General features: G+C 33.7%; 2 protein-coding genes across 3 annotated transcripts in view; one reads left to right on the top strand and one right to left on the bottom strand.

The window, feature by feature from the left end:
* Positions 1 to 704: 704 nt before the first annotated feature.
* Positions 705 to 14,178, bottom strand: LOC144835428 (uncharacterized). The gene is made up of 19 exons (XM_078690513.1): positions 14,082 to 14,178; positions 12,139 to 12,373; positions 11,696 to 11,781; positions 10,828 to 10,953; positions 10,275 to 10,394; positions 9,501 to 9,617; positions 9,072 to 9,191; positions 8,610 to 8,726; positions 7,692 to 7,814; positions 7,055 to 7,171; positions 5,746 to 5,862; positions 5,279 to 5,395; positions 4,662 to 4,778; positions 3,874 to 3,987; positions 3,391 to 3,513; positions 2,900 to 3,019; positions 2,177 to 2,290; positions 1,419 to 1,883; positions 705 to 1,142 (listed from the first exon to the last, which is right to left on the bottom strand). Exons 1-19 carry the CDS (start codon positions 14,176 to 14,178, stop codon positions 1,021 to 1,023), a joined length of 2,667 nt encoding a protein of 888 aa, XP_078546639.1. The 3' UTR covers positions 705 to 1,020.
* Positions 14,179 to 16,307: 2,129 nt separating this feature from the next.
* Positions 16,308 to 22,024, top strand: part of LOC144836258 (uncharacterized) — a 31,297-nt gene continuing 25,580 nt past the window's right edge. The window contains exons 1-3 of one of the 2 annotated variants that reach the window (XM_078691513.1): positions 16,308 to 16,576; positions 20,360 to 20,585; positions 21,647 to 21,708. In XM_078691513.1, the coding sequence (XP_078547639.1) occupies positions 16,387 to 16,576; positions 20,360 to 20,585; positions 21,647 to 21,708 (478 nt within the window). In that variant the 5' untranslated portion in view covers positions 16,308 to 16,386. Of the gene's footprint in view, positions 16,577 to 20,359; positions 20,586 to 21,646; positions 21,724 to 22,024 lie in introns of both variants that reach the window. The other variant, XM_078691512.1, reaches the window with a different exon arrangement.

Raw genomic sequence — 22,024 nt, 5'->3', positions numbered from 1 at the left:
TTTTACTCTGGGTACCCAAGTTTAGGACTCACTCATCTTCTCCTCTTCCATCTGGACACTATTGAGTAAAAAGTGCGATTTATAAAGTACTACTCTTCCCTTATTCGTTGTAGTATTGAGCTGGAATTTGGCATGAATATCTACATCGACATGTCCTCAAAGCTATAGAGCCGGATTTTTAAATTTCAAACCGGATGCAGCCATATCACGTCTCGAAGATGGTATCGTATAGCCGTATTTGGTAGCGAGGTTATTGATGTGTATGTGACGTCACATCCCGTCTTGTGACATCATTACAGCTTCTTTTGCTGTACCCCGAGTATTGCACATTCGTGCTTGTTTTTGTTCACATGGTAACATATTGTTCAACCTTAATACAGTAGAACCCCTCTTTTGGGATACCCATATTAAGGGAAATTTAACACTATGGCCAACACCCTTATTCAGGGAAAACACTTATTAAGGGGGACATTGGTTGGGTCCTATTATTATCTAGTAACTGATAAACTCAATTTTTATTCGTGTGCAAACGCGACTCTAAGCTCACTATGGCGGTCGATCGGTCATCAGTTTGTCAACATTTTCAGAAATGTTGGTTGGTTGGTCGGTCGGTAAGACACTAATTCATATTCATATTTTTTTTCGTTATTTTGACACTGGATATTAATACTTGGAGGGAAATATAAATGTTTTTGAAAATTTTTCAACATTTTTAGTCGTGTGCAAAATGCAACTCTATAGCTCACTATGTTGGTCGGTAGGTAGGTCGGTCGGTCAGTAAACACTAAGTTAAATTTGTGCACGCGACTGCAGCCATGTATATGGCCTTGTTAAATATTAACATACAGTATGAATAAGAAGTAAAACATTTTAATCCATGTTTCTTTGCATCGGTTAAATTTTATTTATTTTTATTTTATGAGCATTGAAAATTTTAGTAAGTGATCATTTCATTTTTTTAATTTCAGGACTTTTTTGGATTTAAAGGAAATTCTGGTTTCAGGCTTCAGAGTTGACTGATTATATTTTACCTGTACTGCAGTCTAAACCTGTGAAGCCATTTTTACATGAACATCTGTACTCGTCACTGACCGTAAGGCACACTCCATTGTTTTTGCAAGGATTTGAGGCACAATAGTCAACTGAAATATATAACAGAAAGCATTATTAAATAAATGTGAACCCTCAATTTGTTCAACCCATTTGCATTCACATCCATGTAAATTTTAGCTTAGTACCCATACTAGTCCACCTAATTTGTTTGAACCAACTTTAAGTTTTATGTAGCTAAATCATTGTAGAATGGTTGCACTGGTAAAATATACATATAGGAGCTGTATTTTCAATGTATTTGTAAAGTTCTCCCCTTTTGTCTACCCACTGATTATTAAATACAAAATTATAAATTCTAAACTCACCAGCATCACATGTGGTACCGAGGTACCCAGGAGGACACACACAAACAGGCATACCATCGGTGATGGTACATGTACCATCATTCAAGCAGGGAGCCTCATTACAGCTTGTTGGTGACAAAGTTGTTGCCTTATTGGTTGTCAGTACTATAGTTGGTTTCTTGGTTGATGGTGCTATAGTTGTTGGTGTGGTTGTTGGTGCCATGGTCATTGGTTTATTCATGGTTGGTGCCATGGTCATTGGTTTCTTGGTTGTCTGTGCCATAGTCATTGGTTTTTTGGTTGTCGGTGCCATAGTCATTGGTTGTTTAGTTGTCGGTGCTACGGTAATTCGTTTCATTGTTGGTGGTACATTTTTAGAGGTCATCTGAATGGTAGTTGGTTTTTTGGTTGTTGGTTGAATGACTGTGGTAGTAATAGACATTGTTGTAGTTGGTACTTCACTAACCACTGGTCTTGAAACACTATCTAGATTAAAGATTTAAATGGCTGCTGTCACAACAAATTTCAAAGTTCAAAATTATAGTTTATGATTTTCAGATACAGATACCAAATATGATTTGGGTTACCATTTTGTTGGTTTACAAAGAGGAGAAATAAGAGATTTGGTTGACATATTACAATTTCAGAATCAAAGTTTAAATTTGTTTCACACTTTGAATAACTGTAAATGCTAAATTTCATTCTACATACTTTATTGGCATATTTGATTGTATGTTATCAACAGAAAGTCTGTTTAAAGTACTTTAGGATTAGAATACCTGTTTCTTCGCATGATAGACCGATAAATCCGACTGAACACATGCAAACATGACCTCCATTGAAATGATCCAGAAGGCAAGATCCTCCATTGAGACATGGATTAGAATCACAAGCTGCATGTAAAGATAAAACAACAAATAAGTGGCATATTTTGGTCTTTTAAAATAAATTCCTTATTAGGCTTGTGTATGAAGATCTGAAGATCAAGTCCTTTTAATGCAACAGGGGCGCATCCTGTTGTGGGTTATCATTGTTATCAATTCTGTTTTGAAAATGTTGCGAGGGTAAAAATATTGAGATTCCCTAATTGATCTTGTGGGTCATTTGAAGGGGCCTAATCCTGTAATCAACGGGTTCAAATTTTCATAATAAATATATACTTATAATTATACAGTATTACTGTAATTTAGTTTATTGGTAAAATCTTTTGAATTCAAACATCTGTAGAACATGATCCACAAGAATATAAGGGCGCTTTTGATTTGCAAAAAACTAGTTTTAATTTGAAATAATTGAGCTTATGTGAGGGTATTGTGAAGAGCTTTTTCATTTGTTTGATTGACACCGTTTTGTTGGACTCTACATTCAGGGGACGTCCAGCCACAATAGGAAAGCTCCCTATTATTCATTGGTCTTCCTTATATATTTGTTGGGGGTCAATATATCTCTCATTTAAAATGATAGGGAGTATTTCAACTATCCCCATTCCTAATTCTCTGTACCTGATTCTGAGCAAACCTCTCCAAAATAACCTTCAGAACATTGACAGTGGAATCCATTTTGAGAATTATCCTCATTACAAATTCCATTGTGACGACATGGTTGATATGCACATCCTGTAACTAAAGTTAAAAACACATTAAACACACACGTTAAACACATGTTATTAATACAGTAATAATATTGTTTCAGTGCCTGTATTTTTTTTAACATAATAATTCATCCATGCTTGCGGTACACAATAAGATTAACAACAACCCAGCATCTTTCTGTGCTCATTATTGGCTCAATCTGAAGTTTATAAATATATTATAATCTCATATATTGTGTAAGTACTTTATCTTGCGGTATGTCCCTACTGTATGTCCACAAGAACTGACTGTTTTAACAGTCCGAGGTGCAAAATACCAGAAGAAAATGTCCAGGTATCGACCATCCTGAAAAATTATACTATTCAACTTAGTCTAAAACATAGATTTAATTTTATACTTACAGCTTTCATTACAGAGCATGCCAAATCTGTGATTAGGGCAAATACATCTGAACCCACTTCCGCCAGGCCCATTGTTTACCTGACAGCTTGATCCAGAACTACAGGGATTGCTTAAGCATGGGTCTGTTGATTCATTTGTTTAAGAATTGACAGATTATGAAATTTAAAAAGTGACAAAACAAATAAACATTTTTCATGCAACTGCCAGCCACTGTTAAATTATTGTTTTCATCTTAAATGATCAACTTTACTGTTTTTTCATTCTATATATTTTCCCAGAAATGACAGACTTAAATTGTTATATATTCATTTTTATATTTTTAAGGAAATAAATTAAATTACAGTACTTATTTAAAATACTTTATATTCATTTCACAAAAAAATCAGGCTTTAAACAACTTCTTGTTATTCTAATCAATTTTCTTTGTAAAGACAAGTAAATGAATAAGTAAAACAAATAAAAAAGGACTGAATTTTACTTACAGTTTTCACAGAAATTGCCAAAACTTTCAGGAGGGCAAATACACATAAAGTCATTTCCGTCATTGATTGCCTGGCAGGTTGAGCCAGAACTGCAAGGATTACTCAAGCAGGGGTCTGTCACAAGGTATAAAATAACAGTACATTAATTTCTTTTTCATAGATTAAAATTAAATCGTGATTGATTCATTAAAGTATAGTAATCCTCATCTCATTTCAAATTAATTAATATTCAGTAATATCACCTGGCGGTTTAGAATTTCTTCTATACCTGTTAATTATCATTTTATTATATATATACTAAAATAAGGCAAAGGTGGCTAATACAGTTAACAGTTTTTAAATTTGGCAATTTCAAGGATTGTACATATGTCATTTTATTTTTCTTGGATTAAGAAAATGAATTCCTGTCACTTGGATACTGGTGTGTGTCCCCAAGTGCGTGTTTCCCAACATAAACACAGGTAACAACATTGGCTAAAACTGAACATTTTAAACTGTTCAATACAGTATTTACAATCGCCAAATTTACTATATGATACAACCTTAAGAATCAGTCAGCACAGAACAATCATGAAAGAATTCCTTCATGGTATTGCTAAAAATAAATATCCTATTAAGCCCTCTCAATAAACTTTTTGTTGAAAGGTTTGCATGGCGAATAAACATTAACAATAAACCATTACTCCAGAAGACAGTTGTAGCTGACAACCAAAACATCTAGATATTATCAACTTTACTTTTTTTCTATTTTGAAACACATTGTGGCTCTACTACAAAGGTGGTCTTACTTAGTTTTGAGCATATTTCACCAACCCACATCCAGTTACAAATACACTCATAGCTCAGTCCAAGTTGATCTGATTGGCAAGATGCTCCACCGTTACAAGGGTTACTTAAGCAAGGATCTAAAAATAAACCATATTTGTAATGTATTACTTGAAGATTTGATGAATATTTATGAGTGCAATGGTACAAATAATTTTATGAGGTAAAAGATGAAATTTTATTTATTTAAGGTGAAGCTGACATTGAATTTCATATTTCAACGAATGAAATTATTTGTGCCATTGTGCAAATACAAAATGTTACATTATTTGTTTTATAACACACACACTACCCATGTCAATGACCTAAACATATTCCTTGGCCTAGCTATGATAGGCCTAGCTAATCAAATGACAAGAATATATTTAGGTGTATTATAATACCCATTATCCTTTTTAGAAGCCTTATTGTCTGGTAGGCCTACTTGATTTATCTTTACTTTTTGCTGATGCAATATGTAGAAATGAAGTTTACAGGATTTGAATGTGTGTCTTTTCCTGGTGACACGAAAAAACATTGCTGGTACTCAATTATACTACTATTGAGAGTGACAATTAGAAGAATGAGCAAAAGAACTTACCTAGCCGTTCACAGTATTTTCCTTTGTATGAATGGTCACAATCACAGTGAAAGTTGTTTCCTGCTTCGGCCTGATAACAATGTCCATTATTCTGACATACATTGGGATCACATGGTTCTATCAAAAAGAAAAAAGCATAATTCGCAGACAATTTAAAAGATGCACTTCTTTGGAGTAAAATAGTTTGTCACATTCAGCCTTTATTTATTTTAAAGTTGTATATAAAGGGAATATAGAAATAAATGATTATATTAAAGTCTATTGTCTGTTTATATAGTTGTAGAGTTGAAATTATTATTATGTTATTATAATGATCAGTTCAAAGAAAGATTCTACCATTAATACAATTTAGATTTTTTTCTATCTACCCGCCTATGCAGCTTTTTGATTTATAATTTTTTTGTAAAAATGTGCATTCAAATATTCCCACACAAGACGCGAAAAATCAATATTTGATGAATTATTACCAAAAAATTCACAGTTGACCCCTTTATGACCTTGAGGGCATTGACACTGATATCCAATTCCACTGTAAGGCTTTATACATGTCCCACCGCTTGAACACGGAATTGACATACAAGAATCTGAAAAAAGCAAATCATTATCCTATTATCATTTTATTACAGGTGCTTCTCTTCTTAAAGACAAAAAAATGTGTCAGCTTGGCTGTTGCAAGGTATTTGAAATCTTGATCCAGATGTACTGTACTAATTTAGCATTTTCAGTATTTGATTCATGTTGAGATTGTGTCTAAATGTACTTACCAAACTGAAGATACCTAGAGGTCCAGATGTACCAAAGAGACAGGAAAATTGCCTATATGTACTAGACACATGGGTCTAGATTTACCAGAGACAGAGAGGAATTTCCTAAATGTGCTTACCATACTGAAGACACATGGGTCCAGATTTACCAGAGACAATGAGCAATCGACTATTTGTAATTTGTACCATATTGAAGACTTTACCAAAGGCTGCAGTAGCAATTTACTGAATGTACTCACCATACTAAAGATGTCCAATGTCCAGATTTACCAAAGGCAAGGAGCAATTTACTGAATGTATTCACCATACTAAAGATGTCCAATGTCCAGATTTACCAAAGGCTGCAGGAGCAATTTACTGAATGTACTCACCATACTAAAGATGTCCAATGTCCAGATTTACCAAAGGCTGCAGGAGCAATTTACTGAATGTACTCACCATACTAAAGATGTCCAGATTTACCAAAGGCAAGGAGCAATTTACTGAATGTACTCACCATACTAAAGATGTCCAATGTCCAGATTTACCAAAGGCAAGGAGCAATTTACTGAATGTACTCACCATACTAAAGATGTCCAATGTCCAGATTTACCAAAGGCAAGGAGCAATTTACTGAATGTACTCACCATACTAAAGATGTCCAATGTCCAGATTTACCAAAGGCAAGGAGCAATTTACTGAATGTACTCACCATACTAAAGATGTCCAATGTCCAAATTTACCAAAGGCAAGGAGCAATTTACTGAATGTACTCACCATACTAAAGATATCCAATGTCCAGATATATCAAAGGCAAGGAGCAATTGACTTAATATACTCACCATACTAAAGATATCCAATGTCCAGATTTACCAAAGGCAAGGAGCAATTGACTTAATATACTTACCTTACTGAAGACATCTAGGTCCAGATGTACCAAAGACAATGATCAATTGACTAATGTACTTACCATACTGAAGACATCTAGGTCCAGATGTACCAAAGACAATGATCAATTGACTAATGTACTTACCATACTGAAGACATCTAGGTCCAGATGTACCAATTTGGCATTTGCAGTAGATATTTGAACCATACTGAGATGTAAAGCATGTAGAACCACCATTACATGGGTTTGAGCTACAGGGATCTACAAAGAAACGCAACGGTGAGTTTGTGTATTTAAAGCATATAAACTTTATAAATTGTTCAACCTTTGATTTTATTTTATATATTTGTCATATATTGGTATTCTGTTGTCACAAATCACCACACCTACACTACTACCAAGTACAAAAGTTATGGATGCTCATAAACATATACAAGATACAAGAAAACTTTATTGTCAAAGGCCAAACATGTGACAGTTGAAATTCTTCTTGCACATATGAGCACATACAGAAAGACTATTAGGCTAGTTATGAAAGGTTGATACTTGCTTGCTTAAAGGGTCTTTCACACCTGTTCCGGTCCGGCGCCGGAAAATCCAATCGAACGTCAATATTTCGTTTTCACGCGGCTACGCGCATATCGATTGGCCCTTGAAAACGAAACATTGATGTTCGATTCGCCGGACCGAAACCGTGCCGGAACAGGTGTGAAAGATCCTTAACACAAGTTAAGTTGGATTTTTTTCACCAAAATACAATACAAAATATACAATATTTTACCATTAATTTCACAGTGCATGCCATTGAAACCAGGTTGACATCCGCAGTAATATTCATTTGAGACAGATCCTCTGTAGCATGATCCAGAATTTAAGCAAGGAGATGACAGACATGGGTCTGATTCTGAAAAGTAAGATATAAACAACTAAAATGTTTTCTGTAATAATATTTAAAATAATTGACTACTTTATGGATGGTTTATTTACTGCACATATGAGCAATGGCAATTAATAAGAAATCGTTTGTTTATTTGTTTATATTCTAGGAAAATGTGATTTTCAATACACAGCTCTTCCCTAAACCAACCAAGAGCCCAATAAGGTTGTACGTATTGTTGATATAAAGTTTGCGGTACACCACGTGTATTAGTTCTGAAAAGAACTAATACACGTTTCTAGCTATAGCAGAGCATTGTTTCTCAAGAACAATAGTGAATGGAAACTTGCTATAGAAGAGCATTGTTTCTGATAGGTGTGAAAAGCAGGGTGCTATAGCTAGTTTCAATCCCTCCCACTGTGTGAACTTGCCATTGTTTCTGGCTTTCACACCAGTCCCACCCTTCCCACTTATATTCCAAGTTTTCTGGACTTTCTGCATTCTCACTCCTGAGAACGATCAAAGTATATTGATCGAAACGTCGAGAAACTCAACAGTTCTTTTCAGAACTAATACACGTGGTGTACCGCAAACTTTATATCAACATTCGATTTCGCCATGCAAACCTTCAAACAATATTTTGTACGTATTAAAACATCTTCACAACTATCATGATTTAGTTTAATTAACACAGACATTGACTAATTTATAATGATATGCCAGAGCTACAACAAGTTATTCTGCTGAATATTGATTGGATTGAATCTGAGTGAATTAAAGTGCCTAGGATAAAAAGGAATGCAAGAACTAGAAAGGACTTACTTTCCAATTGACAGTGATCACCTGTGTGAATTCCAGAACATAAGCAATAATAACCGCTACCACCATGCTTTTTATAACAAGTACCACCATTAAAACAAGGAGTGTCCACACAGGTTTCTGTAAGAAATGTAGAAGTTGGCAGTGTGAACTAGAGTTAGGAAATAGCAAACAATGGTTTCACAGTTTGGTCTGACAGTAAGCGCTTATTAGCATGAACTACTTTTGAGAATTCAGTATGAACAGGCAATAACATTTACCAAACAATGGTTCCACTGTTTTACGTGGTAGTAAACGCTAATAGACGTAAGCTACAATTGGTAGTGTGAATAGGCATTTTATTAGACATGAGCAGAAGTTAAACATTAATTTTATACATTATTGTGCTACCAACAATGTAATCTGGCAGTAAATACCGATTTGTATTAGCAACTTTTATGAATGTGAACTGGGATTAAGACTTACCTACGGAGGTTTCACATTTTGGTCCGGAAAAACCTAATGGGCATAAGCAGATATACCCAACTCCACTCTCAGATGAGAAGCACGTGCCACCATTAAAGCAAGGCAAGTTGTCACATGACACTGTGAAATAGAGTAAAACAATTGTTGATGTTGGTATTGTCTATTATTATAAACATTTCCCTTTGATTGGTTAATTTCCCATCACCGTTCAGTATTAGTTCAATAACTGAAGAACAAAGTATTATTTAACGGTGATAATCAACGTTCAACTTTTTGTAGACATTTTGAGAATTTTCAGTAACGCGATAAATTATGGAGAAAATGAATTACTGTATTACTTTTCCTCCATGGATAGAGCAGATTGTATACTTTGAGCTCAACTCCATATTAGTTTGTGTTTACGCTAGAAATAATGATGTTTAAACTTACTGAAGTATTGGCAACGATCGCCAGCATATGGATGGACACAAGCACAATAAAACCTATTTGTTGAATCACTGTTATAACATACAGCACCATTCAAACAGGGATTAGCTCCACAGCCCGCTGTTGGAATAGCCAGTAAAAAATTAGAAACAAATTTTAATTACTGTATGATTTTTATCTAGTATAACAAAAGCGTTACAATATTAGGAAGCATAGTACGTCAACCACCATGGTTGTTTCAATCGTGGTCGTCATGGGTCCTAGTGAGACAAGTTTTACTTTTAACTAGGGCTCATGATAATAATGAGAATAATTGTTGTATTCATACGTTGTACTCTTTATTCTCTTTTGAATGCCATTACTATCAAAATAAATGTTAAAGAATCAGCAAACCATCATGGCACGACACTATAGTCGTCATTATCTTAATAAACCGTCATAATCCTCACAGCCTCGCCATAACCACGTCATCATCATCATACCATCTTCATCTTAACCACATTTGTCATCACAGCATTCTTGATATCATTACCGCGTCGTCATTATCTTAGCCACTGTATCGTCATCACGACTTCTTCATCATCATAGCACAAACATAGTCTACATTGCAACAATTGTCGCCATAACGACACTCTTGTCACCATCGTAATATCTATGTTCTCCCTTGTCATAATCACCATCGTCGTCATCATAACCTTCATCATTATCTCTCGTCCTGCCGTTTAGATCTACGTCAGCACTACGAACACTCTCTCATACATAAGCCGATCAACTTACTAAATATCTCGCAGAATTTGCCTGTGAAACCTACGTCACATTCACAGTAGAAGACCTGTGCATTTAATGAGCTCGAATAGCATGTGCCAGAGTTACTACAAACTTCGTTACTGCAATAGTCTAGAAGGAAATCAGATATATAGTAAACTTATGGTTGCTACTAAAGATTAGCTCCCACTAAGACGCAGCGCAAGTCTCTACGCGATACGCAAAGATATAGAATATGCTCATTAATTCGTGAAGTTCAAAATCGATTTGTATACAATTACAATACTCAGGATACAATTTGAATGTTAGAATTACGATTATTTGACCAATGGCGCATGCAACCTTTTTTTTACAATGCTATCCAAGAATGGAATAAGTTACCAATATACATTAAAGAAGAATCTCAAATTATTTTTTCAAGAATAACGTTAAAATAATTTAGAAATAACTTTAGAAACTATATTTAACGCAGCTCGCAGTCTCGCCAGTACAGTGATCTATGCCCTAGGTGACATACATGATATTTGATACTTTTATTGAGTGGCGAAAAAGGATTTGTACTCACCGAATGTTTCACAATCTATTCCAGAAAAGCCGCTAGGACACAGACAGTAGTACGAGGCAGATTGTAATGAGTTAAAGCATGTTGCACCATTCTGGCATGGCTTGAGCTCTTCACACATATCAGTGTCTGGAAAACATTTGAATTTAACACATTGTAGGCATTGGTATGTGACCGATTTAGATTATTTATTCAGAGAACACAAGGTACTTTTTTTTCCCGGTAAACGCCTTAAACGTTCCACTTATAAGGAGAGATTATCTCTCCTCCTTCATCCATCAATGTCATCCTGGATTGACTTCCAAACTAGTATTTTTTATTGATTTTGCAGTTGTATTTTCCATCTTTTTTTTTACAATATCCTGTCAAAATTTGATTTTCTTAACTAAAAAAAGTAACTTAATTAATTAACTTTTATTTCTTTAATTTATTTAAAATTATAAAGGAAATTATACATACAATGATTTCACCAAATCACCATCTTAGGCATTTTGTTTTACTTTGTATTGTTTTGTATTTTTCTGTAATTATTGTTATACCAAATTGAATAAATCAAATCTAGAGTAGGTTTTAAAAATGGCCGCCATTTTTAATTAGGCTACTTCCCGGTGTCGAAAAACGTCCAATAAGGTCTAAGGAAGACATTTCATCTGCTTGCGATTTGTTTCCAAAAATTGTCATTGTTTAGAAAAATCCCATGCACTATGTGTGGAGTGTGGAGCGGTGCGATCGGGACTTCAAATGAGTTGCAACATTCTAAAGTTATTCCTCTGTCTCGTCTGAATGATATTCGCAAGTGTGTTTGCTCAAGTTGGAGGTGCATATTATAACTTAAACTTACACATTTACTTTTAACTTATTGTATACTTACATTCAGTGATAACCGAAGTATCTACACTTACTACTCCAGAAGAAATACCTGTCCAAAAAATATCGTAGGTAACGACAAATGTTGCTCTATATAAAACAAGAACAAAATGTTATATAATTTCAGTTTGGTGAGCTTTTCACACGCGTTTATTTTAGGCTACATTAACAACATAGACTCTTTTTTTTTTTACTTTTGTAAGAAACAAGTCGGGTGGTAAGCGGCATTTCCACTCTTCAAACATTTGAAATTCAACCAAAAATATGTCTTATTGGTTTGGTCATCCCAGAGTGGAGTTATCGGTCAATCCTTTTTTGGTCAGTTGGTCTCTTTGTAGTGCACTGATCATTATTGTGATAACTTTTAAACAATTTATATTAACACATTTCAATTAACATTAATCTAAGTAAGTTGGCTTATAAATGATCTAAGTTATTCAAACTTACATGAATTCAATGTCTTCATCAAAGGAGTCTGGTGCTTTCCATGTATAATGCGTTGTAAATGGTTTTAAAAATGCATTACTGTGCGTCACCGAATCATCTTCGTTAGTACATGTCTTTAACTGAATTCCTGCATAAGTCGAAGGCATCCATCTACCGACAATTTCACGAGTAACACGAGTACGTGCTTGCAGTAATATACCGGCATATTGCAACATCGAAGGCGATGTTATAGTCACTGTTTAGACAAAATTAGCATCAAAATAAAAATAGTTTGGTTGTGCCGCGCATGCCTACAATTTAGATCGGCGTTGTGGTAACTACTACTACAACATCGTTGTGATTGGTCAATTTCCTAGTGTCGCATCTTAATGCACCATGGCATGCAATGTTCACTACATAAAACATGCAAGGGCTAGTTTGGGCTTGTGAATCAGACTTTGACAAGGATATATAGTATCAAAGTGCTGGCGAAATTGGAGCGATCATAATAATTGTTGCAAATTCTCTTGTTTTCTATTTTTTTAAAGTTTCTTTACTGTATTTTATTCAGATAGTGTATGTAAAAAAAATAAATAAATAAAATAATAATAAATAATAATGATAAAAAATATATATATATATAAACACAACAGGCAAAGAATTAATTCTTTATATTTGTAGAGCTATAAAAACAAATACTATAGTTATCTATGTATTACATAACTCGTGCAATAAGATTGCATTTGTTGTAAGCCTGCCTTGTTTTGTTATGCATAGTAACTGACGTCATGAGGTGCGCCTAGCGCATTTGTTTCCCGGACGTGAAACTACAGCTGGAAAAGTTCAAATTTTTATTTTATTTTTTAATTTTATTTCATCATCACCCTACAGTGATCAAACGTCACCATTAACAGGGTTGAAATTCGTAAAATATTATATAACATATTATATACAAGCAAACATCAACAGATAACAAGACAACATTTAAATATTACTGACATTAGACAAAACCTTGTGACGGAAACAAGCAAGGGAATCAAAAAAAATATCAACAGATCCATTAATTTTACATAGTGAGTGGTATAACTTAGGCAAACGATTAACAAAACCATTTTTAGTAATATTTACCCTCCCTCAAATAGAATGTTCTATAATGTGTAGGCCAAATAACTGTTCTTAAGTATGGTAGGTCTATTTCATGGTTATCTTATTTCCAATTGTCTGTACAGTTTTCATATCGTCCGCTTCGTTTGTTATATAAATACTGCACGAAGAAAACAAGTAATGCAACACGCACACGCCCAATTTGCCTGTGAAGTGTATGCATTCAAGCGTTTATAAAAGTCACGGGTGTTAGAACTAAAGTTATCAAATTACAAAAACTATGCATAAAATAACATTGTTTAGGTAGGTTTAATGGACTCCCTGATAGAGCTATGTAACAATCAGGTCAAACATTAATAACAGTGCATATTTTACTGTTTTCTTTCCGTTATACGTAGGCCTAGTGTCATTAACTTGAGTAAAATCGCTCCACCATCTTACTTAAAAGACACACTTATTTTTAACAATGATATTCATTCTCAAAGAACATTCCTGCACTTTTGCTATTTACTGTAATATTATAATTTGTGTATTCTTCAGAATATGTCTGTACATTATTTATGCTTTGTGGTAATATGTATCTCTGTGATCCACTTGTAAAAACAGTGCTAAATAGTTTCTGTTTTGTAAAAAATCTTCTGATTGGATTCGAAGACATATAGTAGGCCTATGTGCTAATATGCATGTGTGCACGAACAAATCAGAAATGTGTTCAAAATTCCGAAAAGGAATAGGAGTTTATCCCGAAAGGCATTTTCTTTTTACAGCTATGTTCAACTCAACAAACATTCTTCGAGTAATGTTTACGCGTGCAGATTTGACATTGATTAGATTATGCAAAAACCTAAAAGTTACCTTACCTTGCAATGTACCTCCTAAGACGTAGGAAGGCCTAGAAGTTGTGATTGTAAATGGTGAAGGATTCACTTGTGCTCCAGATGCGTGTTGTGGAGTCATGCCAGTACATGCCGAATCAGGTGCCCCAGTGGAGCGACTTTCGATCGCAGCAAAGAAAACAGATAGAAATGCAAAACTGAACGCCAACATCATCATTTCAGGGGCCTAACTGTCAATCCTAGTTTTTGTCAAATGTAGCCTTCAACTCTACTAAACCAGAGAGTATGAAGAATATTATGGGTTCTGCCCTGCTCTTTAGCTGACAAAAGATTCCACAAGACTGATTTATAGGTATATCTATTTGTATTTATAAAGTTTAAAGGAGTGTAACATGATGCCTTTTGATAACTATATGCGTCAATAAACTTCTGACAACTTAAAAGGTCGATTTTATGGCTTGATAAATGATGCGCGAGATAAAAGAACTTGTCGCACGTTCTAGACCAAAGGAATGTACTTTCATTATCTCGTGTATTGTTACCTTCATTCGTTTATATTATTAATTGCAGTTCAATTATTGATGCTTAAACTGTTTACTAAGTTGGTAATAGTGGTAGGTTACTGTAGTTTGATCCTCCTGTTCGTATAATTGCCCATGGTATGATATAAAACCTTAGCTACTAACTAACTAACTAACTAACTAACTAACTAACTAACTAACTAACTAACTAATGTTAAACTACTGAAAAACTGATTAAACCGATCAGCGATATGTAGGCTTAAAGTATATGTCTTCTCCAAAAAGTGTTGAATCATGTGAACACCATTTTTTCGAAATTCATATGAACAACAATTGCTACGTATACTCAGAGCTGTATTTATATTCTGGACTGCAGTTTCATTGCTTGTCAGAACCGAAAGGTCATGGTTTGTCTACAAAATATGGCCTAAGACGACTTAGGCTACGTTTACGGTTTTCGCTCTCTGCGAGTGAAATCAATTATTTCAGGCGACGATTGTACACTATTAAAATAGTCTCAGGATGTCTAATAACCAATGAGAAACGTTGTCTTTTAGGGTCCTGCGCGTCATAAAAACTATAACATTATGCTCGCAGCATTCACTTTCACTTTGCATCTTCTAATTTATTTATTTTTACACTGTAATTAAAATACTCAAATTATTTTAGGAGCTTCATGTATTTCCTTTGGGAAAAAATCTAAGTTTGCAGTTTACAGGTATGGTGCCACCTATCGATTTTAGGGTAACTGGTTAAATAGTATACTGCCCTCAAGTCGAAACCTGCTTCAGTTAGGCCTAATCGTTCTTTCCAAACAAGCATTTAAGCCCCTTTTTTATTAGTTAGGCGGACATACATAATATTTATCAAGGAAGGGTGTATTTTCACTCTTCTTTGATATTTATAATGAAATATAGCTAAAATAGTGATCCACTTTCCATGTGTTTGTCCTTTATAACCATTTATTGTATAGTAGTAGCACACCTGGGTGTGGATGTCATGTTGATCCGTCGATTAATCATGTTCAGTGTACACAATACCTCTGTCAATATTATTTCCTTTTCGTTCAGCACGATATTGATTAATAAATTGTCTGTTATAATACGATATATCAACTGTACAAATACGAAAAATTACATTTATTTCTTTGTTTTGAAAATAGTCAACTGTTCAGTCTTAATTCAATTGTATCCTGTAATATATCGTTATTTATTTTGTACTATTTACTCATTTGTATATATTTAGACAAATTGCCAAGGATAATCATAAACAAATCCATTCACTATATCCTTTTAATTCTTTTTTCACAGTACAAACATAATACTCTTTGATATAGTCTTGGAAGTGGAGATTTTGTTGATTTTAACCCAGGACCTTGTGATAGGTATCTTAACCACCAGACTAAAAACAAATTTATTAGTCTTTGATTCGTTTGTTTTGAAAATTTTAAAGTACTTATTTGAGATATTATAGTTGTTGAGTGAGAACCTATTGAAACTCAATGTAGCGTCCAGCGCTATTACGATTCTAGTTATTGAATGAAAAGCAAACAGAGAAATAACTGGTTGAGATGACTCAGTTTTGTCAATTCACGTCTGAATGAATACAACCTATTATGGTTCAGTAAAGCGGATCGTTATTAGCGGACAAAAGAGCTCGCCCTGTGTTTAAGTTGTATGGTAGTCTTTTCATATGCATATTTTATAAAATAGGTGGCTTGGTACAAACCTATACCTGAAGTGCCTAAAGCCGGTGTGGTTGTGACAACCATAGTATACGTACACACGAACGGCTATACATCTGTCAGAATGGATATAGTAATATTATTCTCGTTGTTGGCATTTATATCATCTGTTGAATCTTTCCCATCTGGAGCTGTTTCTTCTTCGTGTGGCTCTCTCCTACCATCTCATACGCCTAATGTCCCAAGTCAATCTATCTCACCGTATTCTATAGTAACTTCATCTTCAAGTTACAACGCTGATCAAACCGTCACAGGTAAGTGTGACCTTCTAATATATGTTTGGAAATTATAATATATTTTATCATTTTGATCAATATGACGTCTTAATAATTAATATTTGTTTTACTTGATTGGTGATCTGGTACTGTATTTTAGGCCTCTTCTTGGTTTGTCATCTTCAATCACTTGTGAAAGCATATTTTAAAAGGAGAGCAGACTTTTGAATCATTTTATCTACATAATATCCAGCAATTAGGAAAAACAACGTTCAGCAGTAATAATGATAATAATTACCTGTATTTTTTTAATTCTTTCTATATTTGTTACTCAAAAAGCCAGATTTTCATAAGATTTCAAATGATGGTTTTATAGCTGTATGGGAACACATCAATATTTTTATATTATTTCTAGGCGGATGTTTGCGCTGTACCAACGTTACAAACTGTATTTTTATTTTATTAATTTACAATCTTTCTACATAAACAAGAGGTTGAAGAATTGTATACCTCTATGGTTGAAGGGTGTCAAGGATAAGCATAACAAAACATAAAATATTGCACAATACACTGTACATGGTTATTAAATAATACAGCACGGTAGGCTTACAGTATATCAATATGGTTTGAACACGCGAGAAATTATTAATAGTTTGCATGTTTCGAGCCACCTCGGATAAATAATATAGATACTGGTTCATTTGATTAGAATCATCTCTGGAATTATAAACACGGCTAAAGCATTTTATGGAAATTAATTTTGAGCATTGAATTGTTTTATGGATATCGGTGCTATATAAATGTATGTGATTTATAATTATATATTGTATCAACTACTTTAATGTTAAATTAGACAGAATACATACATGTTCTCGTTTAAACCATAAACTCCTCCCCATCTCAATTCTCACCCTCTTAATATTACCCAAACCCCACAGATCATTGGCTAATTCAGGGAGTTGTTACTCTAGAGAGGTCGATGGTGAATTCTTTTGTTATCCCAGATTTTGGATTAATGTAGGCCTACCGGTTAAGGTCTAATCATGGACCTATAAATTGTTAATATTTATTGGTCTATGGTCTAACCAAATACGTATACTGTTTCAATTCCAGTACCAAATGCCCTGGATCTGTAAAGATTGTCTATGCTATGAGCATACTATCAATGCTATTGGAGGTTAAAAGTGTCCGCCTGAAAAAATACCAATTGTTTTGTTGAAGGGCCTATTCGTATTATCAAAAATTAGATCTACAAAAAACCCCAAATTATTTACCAAAAAAGATAATGGACTTTTTAATGAATTTAACTGTTTTTTTGTTATTTCATCATATTTTATTCATTTTTTTGTGAAAATTGAATGCAAAATGGCCTATTCAAAATTTGACTTGATTAGTCTTCATTGTTGTTTTTGGGTGACCAATTAAATATATTGTATATAGACCACTATAATCTTATCTCAATGCTAAGGGATACCAAAGTTTTAATTTCCAAACCACACACCCTTCCATTTCTCGTATTACCCAGTGTTCACACCCTTCATTGGTAAATCATGTGTGAGATGCGATGCTTAGATGTCATTGTTAGCTTCAATGCAGTTGGAATGTGTATCATTGTCAGCGTCACTTGCCGTTGACAATTTAAGCCATTGTATTCTAACCACCCAAGCATTCACTGAGAAACAACACCACCGTGAATACAGCAGTACATAGAAGAAGTCATTTTACCATAGCATTATTATTATAACAACCTGTTATTAACGAAAAGCAATTGAAATCGAAACACATTCTAGAAAAAAGAAATAAAGCAACAAAATAAAATCTAGAGAAAATTTAGTGGTTACCTTTTTGCTCCTTCAATGTACCGATGTTTTTTGAAAGTCAAAAAGTCTTTATATGTCCATTTAAAATTTAACAGAAATTTGTTTTGAAAACAGAAATAGAACTATAATAAAAAGAAAGATAAACAGTAACAATTACACCAACACAGAAAGCACTACAACAACACAAACAAAACAAAAAAGTTTTGTGATAAAAATTGACTAAAAGTTTACAAATTGTCAATGCTTTTAATATAACGATAATAATCCCAGAGCTATTCCATACTTAAGGCTACTCCAACCATGGAACTATAGTATAGCTCTATGCTCATGATATGCTTATATATGAATTTTGTGTGAAAACAAAGAATAGCTACTCGGACTCGATGACTTAACTGTGTCAATGTTGTGAACCAAGCAACAATGGTGCATTATCAGTATTGTTTATCATATTCCACACAAATCCATATCTATTCTGAATCGTATCAAGGAGGTAATACAGGGCCCCACTGATCGCAGTTCTGCCTGATCCTAGGCTACGGTATACTGTATATTTTAAACACAATTTTGAGGTTCGAGCATGGACCTATAAATTTATAGGTCCATGGTTCGAGAGTGGAGATGTAATACTGTAGATTAAATGGCCACGAGAAAAGTAATAGCAAAGTAGGCCATACAAAATTTATAATTTTAAAACATCAAGATTTTGCTTTCTTTTCTTCTTTTGCATTGTATAAATAGTACTGTATGCTATATGGTACGATTTATTGACTCGTGTACGGTCTGATGCTTTGAAGTGCTAATCGATTTTTTATTTGGATTCTGTACCAGTGTGAGCATGGCTTGAAGAGGAAATACCAACAATACGTGTATTCAATTTTTTCTAAAGACAATTCATACTACATGTATATGAAACAATCCGTTCCTTGTGCTGATTTTAATCTCAATAAATTTGTATTATAATAACATTTTAATTGTATTTCATTCAATCAATGAATTGAAATGAGCAATCTTGTGTCGGGCAAGCCTGGCTTATATTTTTAATGATTTCTATTTTCTAAATTGCGTTTGATCTTACTCATGCTTTTATTTTTATTACTCTAATACCATTTTGGTTACTTTTTGGCTATGAACCTGTTCAGTTTTCTGTGTACAAGTCTGAATAAGAATTACAAATCGATGTTTATTTATTATTATTTTGTTTTTTTTATTTAAGTTCGCAATTATTTTGTATATGATGTTTATTTTTGGACAATTTTCATGGGACGTTACTTGGCGTTGCCGATCTAGGGTACTTCTACGCTCGCCGAACCCTCGTTCTTTAGTTCATCAGCCGTCGTGCCTGATCAGAGAACTGTCATTAACATTTCTGCAATATTGACACACCTTTTTATAAAAAATTCCAATACTTCTATTGGGTATTCATACTGTACAATGACGAACGTTTATATTGTCACTGAAATCGTCACACGTTCCCTAATACAGCTACAGAGAAATTAGTATACGATAGCGTAGGCTACTGTATAATTGTTGACAATATTTCCAACAATTATTGAATAGGTAACATGACCTAGGTTCTTTCATTGGCTTGATTCCATTGAAAATATGAAGGAAAGTGAATTATCGTCCAGCCAGGATTTTACGCAGAAAGAATTGAAAGATATTGAAAATTCCTAGTTAAACACAATAACGACACATTTCTATACTGTAGGCCTACTGTAGGCTTCCATGTGACATTGATTTACGCCGGAAACAATTTTTAAATACGTATGAATACTCTGTGTGTAAAACCTCCGATGATATTTTTCCAACTTTCTTTCTTAGTAATGTGTTGTCATATTATTATTATTCCAGGGAGGTATAGGCCTACATCCTTTATCATTCAATATCATTTTGTTCCTATCCTACTGTACACCTTTCAAGATATCCCTTCTCTATCAACTTAGTTTAATACTTAGTTAATGTCATGTTATATTAATAATTGCTTTCTGTTAATTTTTTTTAGTTACAATACAAATTACAACCCGGTACAGGGGCATCCTACTACAAGCGAGACGAACAAATGGAGACATTACTCCAGTTGGAACTTGGGGGACGCCTCCAGCTGGATTTAGGCTAATGCAATGTTCAGCACCGGGAGACTCTATCACACATGACAATTCAAATGATAAAACAACAAGTTATTCATTTATCTGGAATCCACCAGCTAATGTAGAAGATGTACAGTTTATGTAAGTATTGCGTAATCAAGGGCAGTAGTATCATTTGTGACAACCTTTGTAGGACCTACTGTATGAACCACCTGTAGCTGCCCATGTACAGTAATTCATAGGCCATACGATATGCCCAAATATACTTTACTTAGTTTGTTTTTATCAAAAGTCTTTATGTCCAACTAGCAAATGTGCTGATCCGTTCTGACACAGGTGTGCGAGAGGCAAAAAAAACACAAAAACACAAACCTAGTACGAATTTACTGCTTTGTACACATTTGATTTGTTTGCAGTCAAAAGTGAGGGGAACCATCTCCTCCCAGTCTAAACAAGGTGCAGTATGTAGGAAGGTCCTCCCGTCCCCCTGGACCTCCGCCAGTCATGACAACTAGTGAAGCCCCATCATATCTCATTACATTACGAGTGTGAACGAGTTTTTAAAATACCTTTACAGTACATAGTGACTGATACTGTAGATATATTACAGGAATTTATGATTCATATCATTATTATTTATTACAGAATTTTAATACAAAATTTTAAATTATATTCACCTCATTGATATATTGTTCTGTTTATTAATAAAAATAAGATTATATTTTAGTATTGTGCATGAGTAATAATTATGTTGCATACATATTCATTATAATCTAAACTCTTACATAAAAATCCAGTTTTGTCCTCACACATTGTTAAAAGGTTTCCATGGCAACACGCTACAATGTATTGATTTTTTACTTTCATTAATCAGTTTGCCGTATTTTACAGAGGTTGCCATGCTGTATTATTATTGTTATGATTATTAATAGACTATTTTATATAGTGTTTTGTATGAATTAACAATGTCAGCATTATTATCTTATACAATAATCTGTAAATAATAATAAGGTAAAATGCATTTAAAATTACAACATGACCGTCAGCATCATCACTTTGTCATTTGTATTTTTTGTTTTTATATTATAGCACCACTATTATTTCTGCATCCGTAGTTCCTGCGTGGGTTTCTATGGTCAATTTCTGTTGATAATATAATTTTAAAATCTTATATTATTGTAGTTTTTTCTTTATATCCATAGGGCCACAGTTGTTCAAGACTTCTCAACATTTTGGGCAAGCATAGGTTCACCCGTTGTAACAGGTAGGCATCAAAGTTGTTATATACTGTATGAGCAGCAATTTCCAGATTTATATAACTATTAACACATTTCAAATTTTTAATTTGATATATTTTGTTGGTTTATGGCTTAAACTCATAAATTAGTTATTTGTATCTTTCTTTGAAAATTTTAAACTTAAATATTTGTCTCTTCGTATTTTCCATACATTTGTATTGTATACATCAAGTTTAATAATGTCAACATTTTAATACATAATAAACATAAAATGAAATATGAATATAAAACAAAAATAAATAGTTAAGTGTGACTATAAATAGGGGCTTACAGTGCATTTCC

The sequence above is a fragment of the Antedon bifida genome, chromosome 2, assembly GCF_963402885.1.
Source record: "Antedon bifida chromosome 2, ecAntBifi1.1, whole genome shotgun sequence".
Taxonomy (NCBI): Eukaryota; Metazoa; Echinodermata; class Crinoidea; order Comatulida; family Antedonidae; genus Antedon; species Antedon bifida.
Note: the sequence above shows the minus strand (reverse complement) of the source record. Positions and strands in the feature narration are given on the sequence as shown.